General features: G+C 32.9%; 1 protein-coding gene across 1 annotated transcript in view; it reads left to right on the forward strand.

Moving 5' to 3' along the window:
• Positions 1–19,205, forward strand: part of LOC105309519 (WD repeat-containing protein 70) — a 145,372-nt gene that overhangs the window by 33,711 nt on the left and 92,456 nt on the right. The window contains exons 6-7 of the mRNA XM_011385715.2: positions 7,969–8,028; positions 13,380–13,513. Of these exons, the coding sequence (XP_011384017.2) occupies positions 7,969–8,028; positions 13,380–13,513 (194 nt within the window). The remainder of the gene's footprint in view (positions 1–7,968; positions 8,029–13,379; positions 13,514–19,205) is intronic.

Consider the following 19,205-nt stretch of genomic DNA (forward strand, 5'->3'; position numbering starts at 1 on the left):
AGCTCCACCTCAGATCATCAGGTATTAGATTCTCATAGGAGTACCTGTCCCTGATGCCAAAAAGGTTGGGGACTTCTGTTCTAAGCACTTAAAGTGAAATAATGAATTTCATTTAATCCTCCTAGTACTACTGTCCTATGTTGACAGATAAGGAAACTGACACTCAGAGATGCTAAGTAACTTCCCCAAGGCCACCCAGTAGCAAACAGTGGAGCCAGGTTTCCCATCTAGGGAATCTATTCCAGAATGCATGAACTTAACCATTATGCCCTCCTTTACCACTAGTTGTGACCTGTCCTGCTTCTCAGGGTCGTCTCTTGCCTCTCTCCTACACTAGCCTCATGCCCTATTCATTCAAACTATGAACAGTCTTTGAACATAACTCTTTCATGCATTCCAACATGCTTTTCCTTCTGTCTGGACCTTGGCCAATACTTAGTACAATTCCGTTCACTTGATAGTCTGTGTAAGCAATGACCCTTGTGGGTACACTGTGGCAAACCTGTCTTATTCATCGAGAAAGAACCTTTTCATTTTTCAGGATCTAGCTTTTCTCCTGACCAACAAAAACAGTGTTGAATACCTTCTCCATGTGCTACTTCTGTATTAGTTGTATTCCTCTATTATTTTGTGGTTTTTATAACAGCCTTATTGAGATATAATTCATATTTGGTAGGTTGAATATGAAAACTTTTGCTTCTCACATCACTCTTTACTGTGCATACAGATCTCCTGGAGACTTTATTAAAAAGCAGATTCTGGGGAAAGGTCTGGGGAAAGGCTTGAAATTCTGAATTTCTAACAAGTTCTTGGGTGATGTCCCTAGTTGTTTCATCTGTGGACCACAGTCTGAGTAGCAGGGCATTAGAGGACATTTTTAGCTTCTCTGAGACTGAGCAGATATCAGGCTGAGGATTGTATTAATCTTTACTCAAATTATAAAAAGGTTCTTTGTTTCCCAAATGGAACATTCTAACATAGGAGGCTAAGGACTTGAGGCTTTGAGGGGATAATTAGTTCAAGTTGGGAAGATGTGAGAATGGTGCATATATTATTGCCACTGACATGGTAGAGGTGGGTCTTTTTTTAGGAATAGGGCAAATGGTAAAATTCAGGGACCCAGTCTGAGCAGGTGAAATTCTCCTTCTTCCTGTATAAGTAGTAAAAGAAAGCTTTCTCTTTAGGGTGGGGGCGACAGAGTAGAATGGAGCAGTTTTATTATACAGGTTCTAGAAAACCAGCTTCTTCTTAATTCTGTTATAGCCCCCTACCTCCCTTCCCTGTTAGGCTTAGTTCCTATGCTCTTTCATTCCTGCCTGGAATGGTTAATGGGAAGGGTGGGCTCTTAATACATACATGAATGAGTAATAAGTGAAAAATAAATATCACTGCAAATGATAGGAATATTGCTAGGCTCTTTAGTATCTTATAAGAATGAAATTATCTGCTTTTCAATTATATATGAAATTTTCCTTTGTTTTTAATATTTATTTTACAGCTTTATTGATGTATAATTGACAAATAAAAATTGTGTATATTTATGGCATGCAACATGATGGTTCGATACATGTATACATTGTGAAATGATTACTACAAGTTAATTAACACATCCATCACTTCACATAGTTACTTTTTTTTTTTTTTTGGTGTAGTAAAACTACTTAAGATCTACTTTCTTAGCAAATTTCAAGTATACAATACAGTATTATTCACTATTGTCACCAAGCTATACATCAGATCTCCAGAACTTAATTCATAATATAACTAAAAATTTGTACCCTTTGACCAGAAACTTCTTAAAACATTAAAGTTTTAAACTTAACCTAGAACAATAGTTTAGTCAAATACTGTAGAAAATTTCTAAAACAAAAATGTGTGCTGTTAAAAGATTTCTACTAAAGGCGGTAGCGAGCCTGTGAAAAATGATCTAGGAAGAGTAACACCAAGGTTTGCAATGAAAAATGATCTAGGAAGAGTAACACCATGGAAGTGAAGAAGATGGAAGTCATGGAAGGACTTTTCAGTGACATGAGGCAGTGTTCATAGTTCCAGATGTGAACAAGTTTAAGGTAAATCATGTTGCCGTAGAATATCATGAATTACCTAGTCTGATTTTCACTTTTATAAGTGAAAAAGCTGAGAGGTTCTACCCAGTTAAATGACTTAGTTAAGGTTACAAGTGGAGTTAATCACAGCCCTGTCTAGATTTCAAGTCTTTGGATTAGCAAATAAGAATAAGAGCTGAATTATTAATAAAATTTTAGATTGTTGGGAAATGATAAGGCATTTATGTTCATGGTAGCTTTTGAAAATAAATGTGTCATTTGGTATAAATCCTGTTGGCTTATTACCTGCTATTGTATGACAAATAAGTATAGAAAATTGTGTTTTTTGTGTTTATTGATAATGTCATGGAGTTTAAAAATAATAATATAATTTCTGTTAAAAATATAAGAATGAACTATCCTTTTTGAATGTCTTAGCCCTCATACAAATATAAAAAGTTGTTTAACAATGTACTGCTCTTAAGTCATGTTACTGAGAAAGATTGCACCTTGCATTAGGGTATAAACAGCTTGAAGGTAATTTAGAGATGGTTTGGGAATACTACTAATTGAAAGATTGGAACCAGCTGTGAGAATTAGATGGGAAATTGTCTTTCCTTCCTGCAATATTTTAGACACGTAACTTTACATTTTTGGAGAAAGATTTTAAACATTTGACAAATGATTTATTTTGAGGTTACCTAAGTTTATTAGAGCATTGAGAAGTATTCAGTCTTAATAATATGCATGTGCGTTATATAGGTTATATCTATTAAATGTGGGTTATATCTATTAAAATTTACTTTTATGTGGGTTATATCTATTAAAATTTACTTTTTAGTTTTGATAAAGTATGCATAATATAAAATTTACAGTTCTAACCATTTAAAACATATAGTTCAATAGTGTTACATTATTCTGTAACCAATCTCCAGAACTTTTTAATCATGCAAAACAGAAACTTTATACATCAGAGTTCAACAACCTCTATTTTCCCCCTTGCCCTAACCCTGGCAACCACTATTCTGCTTCCTGTTTTCATGAATTTGACTACTCTGCGTACCTCCTATAAGTGGAATCATACAGTATTTGTGTTCTTGTGACTGGCCTATTTCACTTAGCATAATGTTCTTTAGGTTTATCCATATTGTAACATGTATCAGGATTTCTTTCCTTTTTAAGACTGAATAATATTCCATTGTATGTAGACCACATTTTGTTTATCAGTTTATATATTGCTGGGCACTCGGGTTGTTTATACCGTTTGACTGTTGTGATTAATGCTGCTATGAATGTGGTGGGTGTACAAACATCTCCTCAAGATCTTGCTTTCAGTTCTTTTGGTTATATAATCACAAGTGGAATTGCTGGCTCATATAGTAATTCTATTTTTATTTTTTTGAGGAACCACCATACTGTTTTCCATAGCAGCTGCACCATTTCCCTTGAGCAGTGCATAAGGGTTCCATTTTCTTTACATCCTCGCCAACTTCTTTTTTCTTTTCTTTTTAACAATAATAGCCATCCTAAGTGCGTGTGAAGTGATATCTCATTGTGGGTTTGATTTGTATTTGTTTCCCTAATGATTAGTGATGTTGAGTGTCTTTTCATATGCTTGTTTGTCATCTGCGTATGTTCTTTGGAGAAATGTCTATTCAAATGGTTTGCTAATTTTCAAATTGGGTCGTTTGGTTTTCGGTGTTAAATTGTAGGAATTTTTTATATATTCTGAATGTCAACTCCTGATCAGATACATGATTTGAAAAATATTTCTCCCATTCTGTAGGTTGCCTTTTTGCTGTGTTGATTTTTGTCTTTTGATGCACAGAATATCTTGGTGATGTTTTGAAAACTCAAATCTTATAAAATTACATGACTCAGAGCTTAAATTTCAGATATTTGGCCTTATATACAATCTGGCTCCTAACTAATTCTCTGAGTTATATATACATTTTATACATATATACTCACAACACATACCCGCTTTCCTTCTTTCCTGTCCAGCAATTTAAACTGTCGCCATGCAAAAGTATTTGCAGTTCAGAAAGTATCGAGATTCATCTTATTGTCTCCTAGATGTCTTCCACATTCACTTAGGGGACCTCTGTTTTTCCGAAGACATCTCAAACATCTCTTTTTAATCACCCTCTACTTCCCCAGGCACAGTGGAATTGAACATTGATCCTTGTGTATTCTTCTGTCATAGCATCTGCAACACTTTAGTTTGCCTATTTGTTTACCTGTTTTGCTTTACTGGACTGTCACTTCCCTGTGAGGAGAGTCTTTGTTGTTCACTTATCTTTAGCTGTAATTACTGGTGTGTGGTAAATAATTAACTAATAAATGTTTGTTAAGCAAATTTGTATGATTAGTGCGTGAATGAATAAATGAATTAATGTTTAGTCAGTGATATTGGATCTCCAGAGTTACACTAGAATAAACTCTCCTTCCGGTTGCCTGTGGTACGTTACTGGTAACTGTTTCCAAAGTATGTTCTGAGAGAAGGTAGCACTCATTTTCAAGCTCCTGCTTCAAAGTCCCCATTTTGTCCCTCTAACTCCTAGCCACTTTGTGGCAGATCTTTGTTACTGGGTAGACTTTTTACTATGGGTTGTAGTACCATACTATATATGGTATATGGTAAAAGTATATACGATATGTCAAAAATTTAATTACATTTTAAAATTATGACAACTTTACCCCAGAAAGGTTATTTCTGATTTGCATGTCTTTTGAAAACACCATAAGGATGCATGTCAGATGGAATTGTTTGTGTTATTTCAGATATGTTTGCTATCATTGTTGTTTTTGGGGGTAAAGCAAAGAGCCTGGGAAATAATCTTTTGGTTGGCATTTAAAACCAAACCAAAACAAAAACTGGTATCTTTTCCCCTCTTCCATTATGCCTGTAGCTCTTGTTATGTTCTGGTAATAAATGACTTCATTGAAATCTTGTAGTTTATGGCGTCCCCTGGCAGGGAAATCTTGGAAATATCTTACTGTTATAGCAAATTTTGCATTAAGCCATATTTCAAAGAGTCATTAGTAAAAGTTTTGGAAAAAGAACAGTCACCATCAAATGATATGCTACCAAAAGATGGATTGGTACTATTTTAGATGATTTAGTTGTGCCAATTATATGGACTTTTTATGAATTATGCCCTACACGATTTCCAGTAAAAGTTTGATTTTAAATGTAAACAACATTTATTTAAACATTTAATTCACTCCTAATATAAATACTAAGTTGTTCTGTGTTCTTGTAAGTTTTTTCTTTAAATGTCAGAAATTGTCTATATATAGGCACATTCTGCACTGAATTCAGTGAAATAATATTCATCCCTCTTTTTGGTGACAGTGTTTCTGTTTCCTGAGTGATGAAAAGGTTATTAGTTATGAAATGAGACACAGATTATATAGATTCCTCTCTAAGTGAAACATGTGAACTGTTCTGTTTCTTGCAAGAATACTTAGTTAGCACTTATGCATGAGTTTTTATTACTTACAGATATTGTCAATTGCAAAGGGAGTAGTGGCTTAAATAATTTAATGTAGGGGTAGTCCAGAATTCATTTGCTCAACTATTAAATTATGTTGGAATTTGTGATGGAATATTGATATCTCCGAAATAGGTATGTGCAGCACTTTCCCAAACATAGTAAACTATACAGTAACTTCTTGGTCTTGAAATAACTGTAAACTCTCCAGCAGTTCCTTGGGTTGCTGTGAGGTTAAGTGTTTTTGTTCAGCGCCTCTCGGTCCCTAATCTCCTTCTCCGATCTGTGATAGTAATGGACTCCAGTAATCTCTCAGATGCAAATAGCCCTACACAAAGCTGCCTTTATTTCTCTATAGTTGCAACTTTAAATTTGCTTTCAGTCTGTGGTATAATCATTTGGTCTTCAAAGGTTTTGACTTTTTAAAAATCTTCAATCATCCCCTGACTCTCACTCAACAGGCTCACCTAATGGATAGCACTCGCTCTTTTTAACGGACATAAACATTAATGTTTGAAGGTAAATTAAAAATTACAATCTAATATGATCCACAAGGTGGACATTGGGGCATTAATTCATTCCAAAAGCTTTCGTGTGTGTCTGCCATACATCAGCCGTTTTGTGGATTGGAGATGCAGAGATGATAGTTATATACATAGTCTTTGAGAAGTGTCTGTTTTGCAGTTTGGTTAGGGAGTGGTGGGGAGGGAGACAGGTCAAAAACTACAATATAGTGTGATAAGTTTTTTGATAGCGACAAGGAGAAGTTGCCATGGGAATGCATATAAGGGTCTTAATTTAACCCAGAGTTTGAAATGCTGAGAAATGCTTCTAGAAGCAGATCACATCTGAATTGAGTCTTGAAGGCTGAGTAGGAGTTAGCCAGGTAAAGGGGAAGAGAACCCAAATATAGACTAAGATAATATGACCAGAAAGATAGGAGGTAAGCCTTAGAATAAATGGTCGCTGTCACTTATCGAGCACCTGCTTTGTGCCAAACTCTATTAGGAATAGGTATGATTATCCTTATTTTGTAAATGAGGAAACTGAGAGTCATACCTCTCTTGAGGTTATGGCAGGGTTAACGAGTTGCAGAGCTAGATTTAAAAACTCTAGCTTTTATGTCTCATTGTCTAGGATATTTTCTCCCAGGGAAGAACATTTTTAACATAGAGAAAATAGCTTAGTAGTTATCATGCTGTTGAAAGATCAGGTGTGCAGGTTAAGTTCTGAAAAGTGTCCAGAGGCATTTATAGTGACCTGTTTATTCATTTAAAAAATATTCACTGAAAGTCTCTTAAGTGCCAGGAACTGTGCTAGGCTTTAGGAATTAAATGACAAGTGCCAAAGTGGTAGAGGTAGAAGGGTGGCCAAATGAAAGTGGAGACACTGAAAAGTGTAGTGTGAAGAAGCTTAATTGCAAAGGAAAACCGTGTATAGCAGTAAATACAGGAGAAATTAGTGTGTGAGTATGTGTGTGTGTATTTAATATGGGAAGTACTTTAATTGTTTATATGCAAAGGAGAATGAGCCATAGGGGGAAAATTTAAAATAAACTAAAGAATGAAGAGAAATAGAGACCAAAGGCTGTGAGATTACATATATTTTATTAAGTAGATTGTAAGATAATCTTAACATGAATTTGTAGTGGCCATAAAATTTTGGTATGATTACTCTGCTCTTGGATAATGAAGACTTTATTAAACAATGAAACTTCATCTTCAAATGATCACTGTGACCTCTTATGTTTTATTTTGCATCCATCTTGTCTATCCCTCAATTTTTCTGTCCATACTTGTGTCTGTCATAGCACTTGTTATATTGAATTAGAATCATTGATATCTCCCTTTTAGATCGTATGCTTCTTGGGAGGGGGCATGAGTAGAGACTATAGCTAATGCCACTTGGCATCTGGTATAATCTCCCTTTAATAAATGTTTATTGAATCAATGAATCAGTGAATGACTCAGTTCCTTATTTGTACCATTTTTGAACAGCAGTTCTTGCTTTTTCAACTTCTGTGGGTTAAAAGGTATACACATCTACCCAGTGCAGATTTTATTGTCTGTTATAAACTAAGTACATAAGTATTTTAAGGTATGCCCAAGTACCCATGAAAAGAGGACTTTAAATATTTTGGATGCTGAGAGGGCCTTATGGTTTCATGCAACCTAGAGAGTTTCTTAGGTTTATCTTTTTAGAGATTTAAGATAAATTCATTAAACAGCTCTAAGTGACCAATTATAATCTATCTAGACATGCAAAAATAAGATACCCTAACACTTTTTATTGCATATTTTTTAAAGCTATGTGATAAAAAGCTAGTGATGCAATTTTAAAAAATTATCTTTTCTGTGAATGTGGTATGTAGTTCCCCTCAAATATGTTATATTACTCATTGATGTCATGGAATTTTCCTTTTTCAGAATCCTGTCCAAAAGATCCCTGACTCTCACGAAATAACGCTAAAGCATGGCACTAAAACAGTAAGTTAAAAAAATTTGATACTTAATAACAGGGCTCTTACGGAAAAGTGAACTAATAAGATAACACTTACATTAAGACTGATTGCACAATCAACTGATAACACAAACACTATAGACATTAAGGAAAGATTACTTTTCCGTTCAGTCAAAATAGCCATTGGGTTTCATTTAAAATAGGAACACTTATTATTGTCATTGTTATTGTTGGCTTTAAAACCTCTTTTTCTTTGATATGAGAACATTACAAATGAAAGAAATGAAACTCAAGTATAGTTTTCTTTTTTATGGTGTGGGAAAATTTCTCATTACTTTCAGCTTTATTTCTATATCAGTAAAAGGCCTGAGTTCATTTTTTAGATGAATGTCGAGGTAAGAAATGAACATAAAATAGTCACTGTATCATGCTAAGATTATATTAGATTCATAGATTATATTTTTATATTTATTTGTCATTTAAAGATTTATAATGTAAAAATTTTGAGATACAAGATGAAACCATTTTATCTTATTAAAAATCTATTAAAAAGTGGTAGTTAAATGAATGAAACCTGCTTATAAATAAATGACAATAAAATTATCTTGCTTTTCCTTTACAATTAGCTACCTTTTTCTAGATGTCTGACATGTAAAGATGTAAGAAAATATGTTCCACAATGAAGGCGAAAACATCAGTCAATACAAATAGATCCAGAAATGACACAGATGATAGAATTAATAGACAGGGATGTTATAAAACAGTGGCATTCTTCTCACTAAATGTTTTGCTTTTGAAAATACTTTGACTTATTTCACTTAGCATGATTATTTCAAGATGCATCCATGTTGTCCCAAATGGCAGCATTTCATATTTTCTTATGGCTGGGTAATGTTCCATTGTGTATATATACCACATCTTCTTTATCCAGTCGTCTATCAAAAGATACTTCACTTGTTTCCATGTCTTGATCACTGTGAATGATGCTGCAGTCAGCATCGGGGTGCATGTTTTTAAATTTTGGGAGTAGATACCCAAAAGAGGGGTTGCTGAGTCATATGATAATTCTATTCTTAGTTTTTTGAGGAACCTCCATACTGTTTTCAATAGTGACTGTATCAATTTACATTCCCACCAGTAATATATGAGGGTTCCTTTTCCCCTACAACCTCTCCAACATTTGTTATTACATTTTTAGTTGTTGAGTTGTATAAGTTCTTTATATATTTTGGATATTAGCCCCTTACCATAGACGTTGTTTGCAAATATCTTTTCCTGTTCATTTGATTGCCTCTTTGTTTTGTTGATGGTTTCTTTTGCTGTGTAGAAGCTTTTTAGTTTGATATAGTCCTATTTGTTTTTGTTTTTACATTATGCTAAGTGAAATAAATCAGAAAGAAAAGTTGAGAACCACATGATTTTACTCATATGTGGAATATAAAACTGAAAGCAACAAATGAACGACATAAACAAACAAAAACTCATAGATAGAAAACAGTTTAGTGGTTACCAGAGCGGGGGCCATAGATAAGGGTAAAGGGAGTCAAATATATGGTGACAGAAGATTTGACTTTGAGTGGTGAACACACAATGCAATATACAGATGATATATTATAGAATTGTACACCTGAATCCTATATAGTTTTATTAACCAATGTTACCCCAATAAACTTAATTAAAATATTTTAATAAAAACATTTATGTTAGAATATAGTGGCTTTATTGCTATTTTAAATGAATTAAACAATAAATAGTTTTAAATGCCTTAGTTTTAATTTCTATTATGGCAAATATTGATACATGTAACTAACATAAGAAAGTGCTTTTTGGGGTCCTCAATGGATTTTAAGAGTGTCAAGGGTCTTGAAACCAAAGTACCTAAGAACTTATTTTCATCTGATGCTTGATGTTTTATCTATTTTTATTAAGTCAGACTTTTGATATTTTTATTCTGAAGTAGTGACAGTTTTATGAATTTTTATATTTTTAGGTATATGGAAAAGAATTATAGTCCGCTAGTACTTAAAAGGAAGTTTTTCTACCATTTAGTTCAGAGATTTTTATAACAGAGATTATCATGGGTCTTATACATATTTTGTTTAAATATTTTAGTTTTTTCAAATCAAATTTTATCTTATAAAGAAATATCATTTAAAAAATACTCCAAGTTATTTTACACATCAAAAATCAATTAGAGCTACTAATTGTACTATTAGGTTAACTAATTTCTTTTTGCAGTCCTGCCTTTGCCCTGCATTTATTTCAACTTCTTGGAAATATATCAGCTATTAGGAAGGTGGCTCTTTTGTCTGTTTTTTGTTTTTCTTTTTTTCAACTAGTTATTATAAAAATATTTAGACACTTACAGAAGTATAGAAAATACTAAAACGAATACCTATATTATTTATCTCTGAGCCTTACCAATTTTCCACATAAGGCCTGTCTTGTTTCTCATACGCTTTACATTTCTAGTAAGCCTCCACATCCCTTTTCCATCTACTCATCTCATGAGATTATTTAAAAGCAAATTCCAGACTTCCTATGGTTTCATCTGTAGATACTTCAGTATGAAGCTCTAAGAGATGAGGCTGGTCTCTCTCTCCCTCTCCTCTTTCCTTCCTTCTCTCATAATCAGAACATCTTTATAATATGTAAATTTTTTCAATAATTATTTAATATCATCTAATCCCATTAGTGTTCAAATTTCTTCAGTTATCCCATACACATCATTATAGTTGGCACGTTCAAATCAGTATTCAAATGATGTTTGACTCACTCTTAAGACAGTCATCATTGTTTGTTATATCCCTAATCTATAACAGTTTATCTGCTCTCTCTTCCTCCTTGTCATTGAAGAAATATATCTATTTCTTAAATATACTTACTATGGTCAGCTATGTATACTATGTGATATTCAACTGAGCAGTTTCAAGTGAGTGTGATAATATAGTGTGGTTTGATTTTTGTTGATTTTTATGTTTATCATAAAATAAGAAGAGTTGTTAGTGTTATAACTTTAAACACTACTTTTTCACTTTCGTCCTTCTAGATCAGTTTGATTGAGCAGTATGTTGACATGAGAGTTAGATTAAAAATATCAAGAGAGTGTTATTATTGTTTACAAATATTTATCTGTGTGTATCAGCATTTTCTCATATTATGTGCCAAAATAATATCGATAACTATATTGAATGCTAGACTTCTATAAAAGTGTTGCTGTCTTCTGATGCTCCAGTTTTAAATTTGTATATTATTCAGCTCTTCACTTAACAAGTGTTCATTTTGCATGGATCATAGCCTTGTTTCTTTAAACAATGTAGTCTCCAGAAAAGCTGGTTCAGTGGAAAAAATTCTTTACAAGAATCCACTTCCAACTTTAATTTTTTTAGGTTTTGCATTCTTTGGTTCTAAATCATGAATCACATCCACTTTCTTTTCATTCATATAGTGACATAATAGTAATTCTCTTTCTCAACCAAAGAAATCACATCTGAGTCAAGGAGAACATTTTTTAGGTGAGGAGTTGCTTCCTCCCAGGTTTCACTTTGAGCACGTTCTCCAAATGACCCCCAGGAAGTTGGAAACCTCAGGTTCTAAATATCCCTTTTCTTTTCCCCAGGAGGACACACTGAGGATACCTACAGCTAGTCACCACTCCTCCCACCCGGACCCCAGGCCTCTGCCTCTGTGGCTGCACATGGTGGTCCTAGGGTGGGAGTGGAACTTATGCTCTTGAGGGGAGAACAGGTGTAGATAGACAAGCCACAAATGAATTTGCAACTTCAGATTGCATTGTATTGAGATGAACATTGGTGGGGTTAGCCTAATCAGGAGGAGGGATGGTTTTTAAATTTTAACAGGAGGAAAAGTTAGCATGGGCATGGAGGCAAGTAAGTTTATAGTTGATAGCAGAAGTTACCTTCTAGATTTTAAAGCTACTGTTTATTTTAAGTTTTAAGATGTATTATTGTTCAGGCGTAAAAAATGACAGTTCTCATTTGTATGCTTTCTTTAACACATTTGGAATACACATCTAATTTAAATATAGTAAGCTATTAATTACATTTCTATACAATTAATATAATTATATAAATATATTTGACCCTTGAACAACATGGGGGTGAAAGCCACATATAACTTTTGACTCCCCCAGAAGTTAACTACTAATAACCTACTGTTGACCAGAAGCCTTATCGATAACAAACTAGTCGATTAACACGTATTTTATGTATGTATTGCATACTGTATTCTTATAATAAAGTCAACCTGGGAAAAGATAATGTCATTAAGAAAATCATAAGAGAAAATACATTTACAGTACTGTACTATATTTATTGATATGTCATCTGTTTACAAGATGAAAAAAATCTGTGTCTAAGTGGACCCACGCAGTTCGAACCTGTGTTGTTCAAGGTTAACTGTATTCTGAAATCAGTGTTTGCAGATAATAATTGAAATGAATATACATTATTTTGTCAGTATCTGGTTTTAATTACAGGAATTCTATTACATTTAATTAGATTTCAAGTCTATTTATTAGAAGAACTAATTTAGAGTAGCATCCTTTATATAAACTTTGATCCTTTTATTGTTTCATATATATATGATAATCACATTAAATATGGAATTCTTTTCTTCTGAGAGGGTGTTAGATCCAGGGACTTCCTGCTCTGACAGAATGTTAAATGTAGTTCAAGAACAGTGGATTACACATTGGACATTCACCTGTAAATTGGACCAGGAAAGTTCACAGGAAAAGCAAATATTTCATGGAACCAATAAAAGTACTATTATAATTTGGTTAGCCACTTACAAATCCAGCTTTAAAAATAATTGTTTAAGGTAACTATGTTGAGTCATTTAGCCATATGCACAAGATAATAATTTCTACTTTGTCTTACTTTATTGAATAGATTTCTTAAAATTCCCATTGGTGTTACTCACTTTGCTAATTTTAAATTCATGTGTTCTTCATTTAGTGGTAGTTGAACTATCTTGAAAGGTTTCCTCAAAATTGTTTATTGAAAAAACTGAATCATTTGTGAGATTTCTACTTATCTATTAAAGCAACTTAGTTTATCATATGGAATTGTAATGATAACTATTTTGAGTACATAATAGATAAGTTGGGACAAAGCGGCAGATTAGAGAAATTAAACTTTTTCTTTTTAAAAATTTTTAAAAATTTTCCAAAGAAACAGTACTCAACAAAGTCAAATAATATAGAAGGTGATGTCCATTCTCACTTTGCAGAAGTAACAACAGTTGGTGGTCTACATGTCCAATGCCTATAAGATAGGAGGTGGGGTTAGAGAAAAGAAATGTTATAAAAGACTGTAAGTAGTTTTTCTCCAATTAATTTTTTTTTTTAAACCAGGTTTCTGCTTTGGGTCTGGATCCCTCAGGTGCCCGTTTGGTGACTGGAGGATATGACTATGATGTTAAGTTTTGGGATTTTGCTGGAATGGATGCTTCTTTTAAGGCATTTCGATCCCTTCAACCCTGTGAATGGTATGTTTTGCTCAACTAATACCTTCATATTTGAAGATGGATAGATGTCATTTGAATTCCATCTATAATGGTTTGTACCAAGATAAAATAAGTTTATTCGACTACATACTACCTTCATTATTGAAATGAAAGTAAAATGTACCTTAAATTTCTTTCCTTTAGTTTCATTAACCTATGTTTTAAGACATTTTCTTTTTTAAAAAGTATTTTTATTTAGAAATTATTACTTTGTCTAGTTTATTTTAAAACACTTCAATAAATACTGTATAATATTACGTATATGTGTATGACATATGTTAAACCACTACCCAGGTGTTAGTCTGTGCTGCACTGTGCAGGTATGGCCAGCTAGCAATGTATCAGAAAGGGCTTTACCTGTTGCTACCAGAAGGCACCCTCTTATTTCTATTTTTGACCTTATTTGATCTTCTAGCATATTGGATATCAAAAATGAATTTTTATTGGTCAAACTGGTGTCTTGTTAACTTGCATAATGTGTTGGAAATGGGCTCTTAGTGACGACATTTAAAGATAGTCAAGGCATGTGGATTAGCTAAAATTACTTAGACCCAATGTCCTACTCTTGCATGAATGGGGTATAAGATTCTAGTTTTGCTTTTAACCCGAACTCTTAGGGATGATGTTTTTGCTAAATTTGATAACCACCTGTAAGCTCTGGATTCCATCAATTACATGGAAAATGTTTCCGTCTCTGGATTGTTGGGTGTTTGCTTCCACTTTCACCACTTACGTGAAAGTGGTGGTTGGATCATCTAAAAGGCTAGATGGCTGAGATCGTTCTTAAGCCTGCAGAACAGGTCATATGAACTGTTTTTTCTAATAAATGCTTAGATAATAAATGTCTATATGTAGATCAATATTGGGTCTGAGATTTCAGATTTCTCTGACAGCTGCTCTAGCAAAATAACCATTTTGACTAAAGTGGCTCTGGTCAATTTTCTACAAACAGATTAATTTGTAAATTTTTCTAAATTGAATTTATTGGAGTGACATTGGTTCATGATTTGTAAATTTGAAGCCATAACTCTTAAACTATCTAGTAAACACTTGAGATGTCTCTAAAATGAACATGGTAGATCTATGATCAGTTGGAGATGAAAAAAAAATTGCAAAAACTGTGTATCTCCAATAATGTCTGGATTTAAAATAGCTCTCATGATTCAAGACAGTAACACGTTATCTTGAGTTAGTATGATGACCTTTTGAAAATGTACTTAAGATATGCTGTTAATCCCATTTTCCCACATGATAGTCTCTTGATTCATATAAGAATTGTGGTCTCCTTCTGCCTTCACAACTATAAACTGACTTGTTCAGGACTGTCCAGTGCTCTCAGCTCTCATAGATCTAATGATTAGTGCTGAATAGAATACGTCTCATGAGTCTCAGTTACTAAATTACCAGTTCTCTATTACTAAACTATGCAGTTTGCTACACTGTCATAATTAAAAATGCAAAAAAGCCCAAGAATAAGCTTATTTTCTCTTCCAAATTAAATTCTTGCATCCTATCAATAATAGTGAGCTATCAAAGGTTAGATGGAAACAGAATTCTTGACAATCCATATATAATTGATATAAACTCTAATACTGCAAACAGTATGTGAATGTTACTCTTTAAATCATGAGAACTATTTAACTTTTTCATCATTTGCCCCTAATATCCAAATAATGTGACTCTGCTTTTCATGACAGTGTTTTTTTTGGACTCAATGTGTATTTTATAGCTATCTATTTATATATTCATCTGTAATTCACTTTTACTGTGAAAAATTTCAAACACAGAGAACTAAGTAGAGGGATTAGTATAATAGCCATCTACTCTTTACTTGGATTTCACAATAGTAAACATTTTTATGATTTTGCTTCATCTCATTTTCATAATTTTTGAAGTATTTAAAAATAAAGACAGACAAAACTTTTACTTTGAGATACTTCAGCATGTATCTTTCAAAAAATATAGACATTTTCCCATATAAACATAGTTCCATTATTCTAACAAAATTATTTAGGATTCCTTAATATTTCTAATAACCATTTCATATTTAAATTTCCCCATTTGCCCTCAAAATATATTTTAAGGCTTATTTATCAAATATGGATCCAACCAAGTAATATGTATCACATTTATTTTGTACCTCTTTTACATATCTTTTAATATAGAATAGTCTCTTCTTCCTATCATTTCTTTCCTGTGACTTTGTTAAATAGAGACAGGTCCAGTTGTCTTCTATAAGGTGGTTCTTCCCTGATTTTCTAATTACTTCCTTTAACTGTTTATCTCCAATATTTCCTATCGAGGGTCTAAAGGCTTGATTATTATCTGTATTTTATCACACCAGGTGGCATGTATTGTCTAGTTGACACTACTAGTAACTAGCAACTAAGGTTGACTTCTGGGTTAAGTTTGTGACATCTGATTCCTCCATTGTAAAGTTAACATTATATGCTTGAGATAGGCAAGAACTTTTGTGGGGAGATATTTTGGTACAATATAAATATCCAGATTCTTGTCATCGCTTCACTTAATAAGTTTAGTGTCCATTGATTACTAGTACCTAAATCATTTACCTCATTGAGGTTTAAAGTTGGTGATTTTCTAATTCTATTATTTCATCTACATTTGTTTGCTGGCATTCTTCTAAAAGGACTTTTTTTCATTAACTAATATTATTGGTTACCCTGAAATACAGTTCCTACTGGAGAGGTGGGGTATATGGTTAGTTATTTCCCTAATTACCCATTTTCAGCTCAAGTGGTGATAAATGAGTTGTTGCTGTTATTGGTGGTGATTTTTTTTTTGGCTTTTTTTTTTTTCAAGTGTCAGTATTTATGATTTTAAAATTTTCATGTGCTTCATTCAATTGCAGTCATTATTCTTTTTGATGTTTAAATTGTCCCAGATTCGGCTAGTGGGTTCCCTGGTTGCCATGTAGTTTTGACATGACTTCATTAGTCTTTAAAAGCTTACATGTTTTCTGGCAGGGCATTATGTAGACTTCCTGGTACATTCCTTTCTAAAGCCTGTAATCAACATGTCCCCATGGAGACCTGTTTTTTAAAGTGAGAATGATATTTAGAGACCAAATCTGGATGTGACATATGCTTATTCATATTGAGGTATCATTGCTTTTTGACCTTTGCAATGAAAAGATAAGTGTGTGTGTGTGTGTGTGTGTGTGTTTAAATGACAAGATCATATTGGTATTTCCATTTCAAAATTTTAGTAAACTTTTAATTTCAGAATATTTTTTAATTTACACAAAAGCTGCAAAGATAGTCCAGAATTTAGGTATACCCCTATCCAGGTTTCTCCTATTGTTAACATCTTACATTACCATGGTACATTTGTGACCATTAAACCAACGTTGGTACATTACTATTAACTAAACTCCAAACTTAATATAGATTTTACTTTTTTTTTTTTTTTTTTTACTAATATCTCTTCTAAGACATCATATTACATTTAGTCTTCATGTCTGTTTAGTCTCCTCTGGTTTATGATAGTTTCTCAGTCTTTTCTTGTTTCTCATAACATTGACAGTTTTAGGGGGTACTGGTCAGGTATTTTGTAGAATCCTTGGGCTCACAAACCCTTCCTCTTGCTGTATTCTTTATAAAAAAATGTGGATGGAGTGAAATTTTTCATAAAATATTAAAAATTTTTAGATCACTTAGGTAACTCAAGTTAAGAATTCTTTATCTTCTGCTCATTTAAAAATGGCTAGACATTCCCTATTCTCTTCTTTATAAAACATTTTAATTAATCAAGTAATATATAAGTTATATAGAAATTGAAACATTACAGATAAAACTGAAGTTCTTTCTTGATCATTTTCATTTTAATCCCTTTCTTAGAGTTATCACTGTTTTCATTATGGTATATATTCATTGAGTTTTTTTCATGCAGTTATCAACAAATATATGTACATATCAAAAAAACAGTATATACTATTATTTGTTTTCATAAATGGTATCAGTCGGTTGTTACTTTATAATTTTTTTCCTACTTCACAATATCGCTTGGAGATTTTTAATCTCACTATATGCATACTGTATTCTTTTTAAGTGCTACACAGCATACTGAGTGTAACTTTCCATAGTTTAGTGTTTTCGAAACTTTAATAGGCACCAGAACCATCTGAAGGGCCTGTTAAAAAGTTAAATGCTAGACCTCATGTTTAGAGTTTTCAATTTTTTGGATGTTGTATGGCCCAAGAGCTTGCATTTCCAACAAGTTCCCAGGTGCTGCTGGTGTGCCTGGTCTGAGGACACACTTTGAGAACTGCTATACTTATTAGCTATTCCATCATTGATGGACTTTAGGATTGTGGCCACTTTTTCACTATTACAAACAAATGACGGACTGATTATCTTCTTTATACTTCATTGGGCATATGTGTAAATTGAGTGTTTCTCCAGAACAAGTAGTGAGAAGTGAAATGCTTTTTGTGCACATGTGAAAATTTTGATATTGTCTAATAGCCCTTTTTTGATTATCCATTTTGTAAAATGTCACATGGGTTTATCACCAGGAGACAAGGAGGCAACACAACTACATGATTTGCTGTCTGTGCATTCACAGTGACCAATCACAGTGACAGACTTTGGAAAACGTGGTATCATTTGTCATTTATCAGGATGCACATCTGCTATTTACATAGTGATTTTTGGACTGAAAAGCTAGCAGCAAAGTTTGTACTTTATGCAGTTACTCAGTTAATATACTATAATAACTAAAATTTGAACCATATTGTTGGGGCCTGGTATTATTTACATAGCTGAAATTTATGTGTATCAGAACCATGCAAAGCAAGGTTTTCTGTTTTTGACAGGAAAAAATTAAAAAAAAACTCAATTGAACATATAGAAGGAAACAATTTCTTCATTGTGGAAAATAAATGATATCCCTCTATTCTGATCTTTTGGTCTGCTAACAAATCAACAAGTTAATGATTAGTTTGGTGATTTATAAGCCAAGTGTTTTGCTTTAATTTCTGGGACAATTTAGTCAACTAAATGTTATTTACTCAGATGCAACACAATTATTGTGTAATACGTATTGGTTGTATATTCACTCTATTCACTTTTGAGAAAAATTTTTGTAGTTTTTATTACCAGATGATGGTTTTCAACAGTTGATAATCATTTCTGTTAAATGTTCAACCTTTTCAAGTGGATGAATGCTACCGTTTTTCATCAGGTGTTTCTTTCTTCAAGCAGTTACTATTCCTATTTGACTTATAAATGTTAAAATAAATTTTCATTTCAGAAATCCCCCAGTGATTCATCACTGAAGACAAGGTTGTTTTTAGTCATGCCTTATAGAGATACAATCCACAAACTAAGTGACTTGATGACAATTATAAAACCATTTTGTGAATGGGCACTTACTAGAATTGCTCAACTGTATGGATAACATTTAGTGTGAAATCAGATGGCTCTGAATACTTTAGTATTCAGGTTTATCAAACTGGAGTTTATGGGTATAATTTTAGGGGCTCATGAATTCTTTTCATTAATTAAAAATTTGATTTTTCATTTTGATAATTATTTGGCACAATCCAAATGTCCAGATTTGTTTACCTTTGTGTTCAAAATCACCTGGGCTCAAGTGCTGTTTTCATTTTCAGTGGCCATGGTCTTAGGAGAAAGGAGCAGAGACACACTTC

Source organism: Pteropus vampyrus, unplaced genomic scaffold (assembly GCF_000151845.1).
Source record: "Pteropus vampyrus isolate Shadow unplaced genomic scaffold, Pvam_2.0 Scaffold757, whole genome shotgun sequence".
In the NCBI taxonomy this organism is placed as follows: Eukaryota; Metazoa; Chordata; class Mammalia; order Chiroptera; family Pteropodidae; genus Pteropus; species Pteropus vampyrus.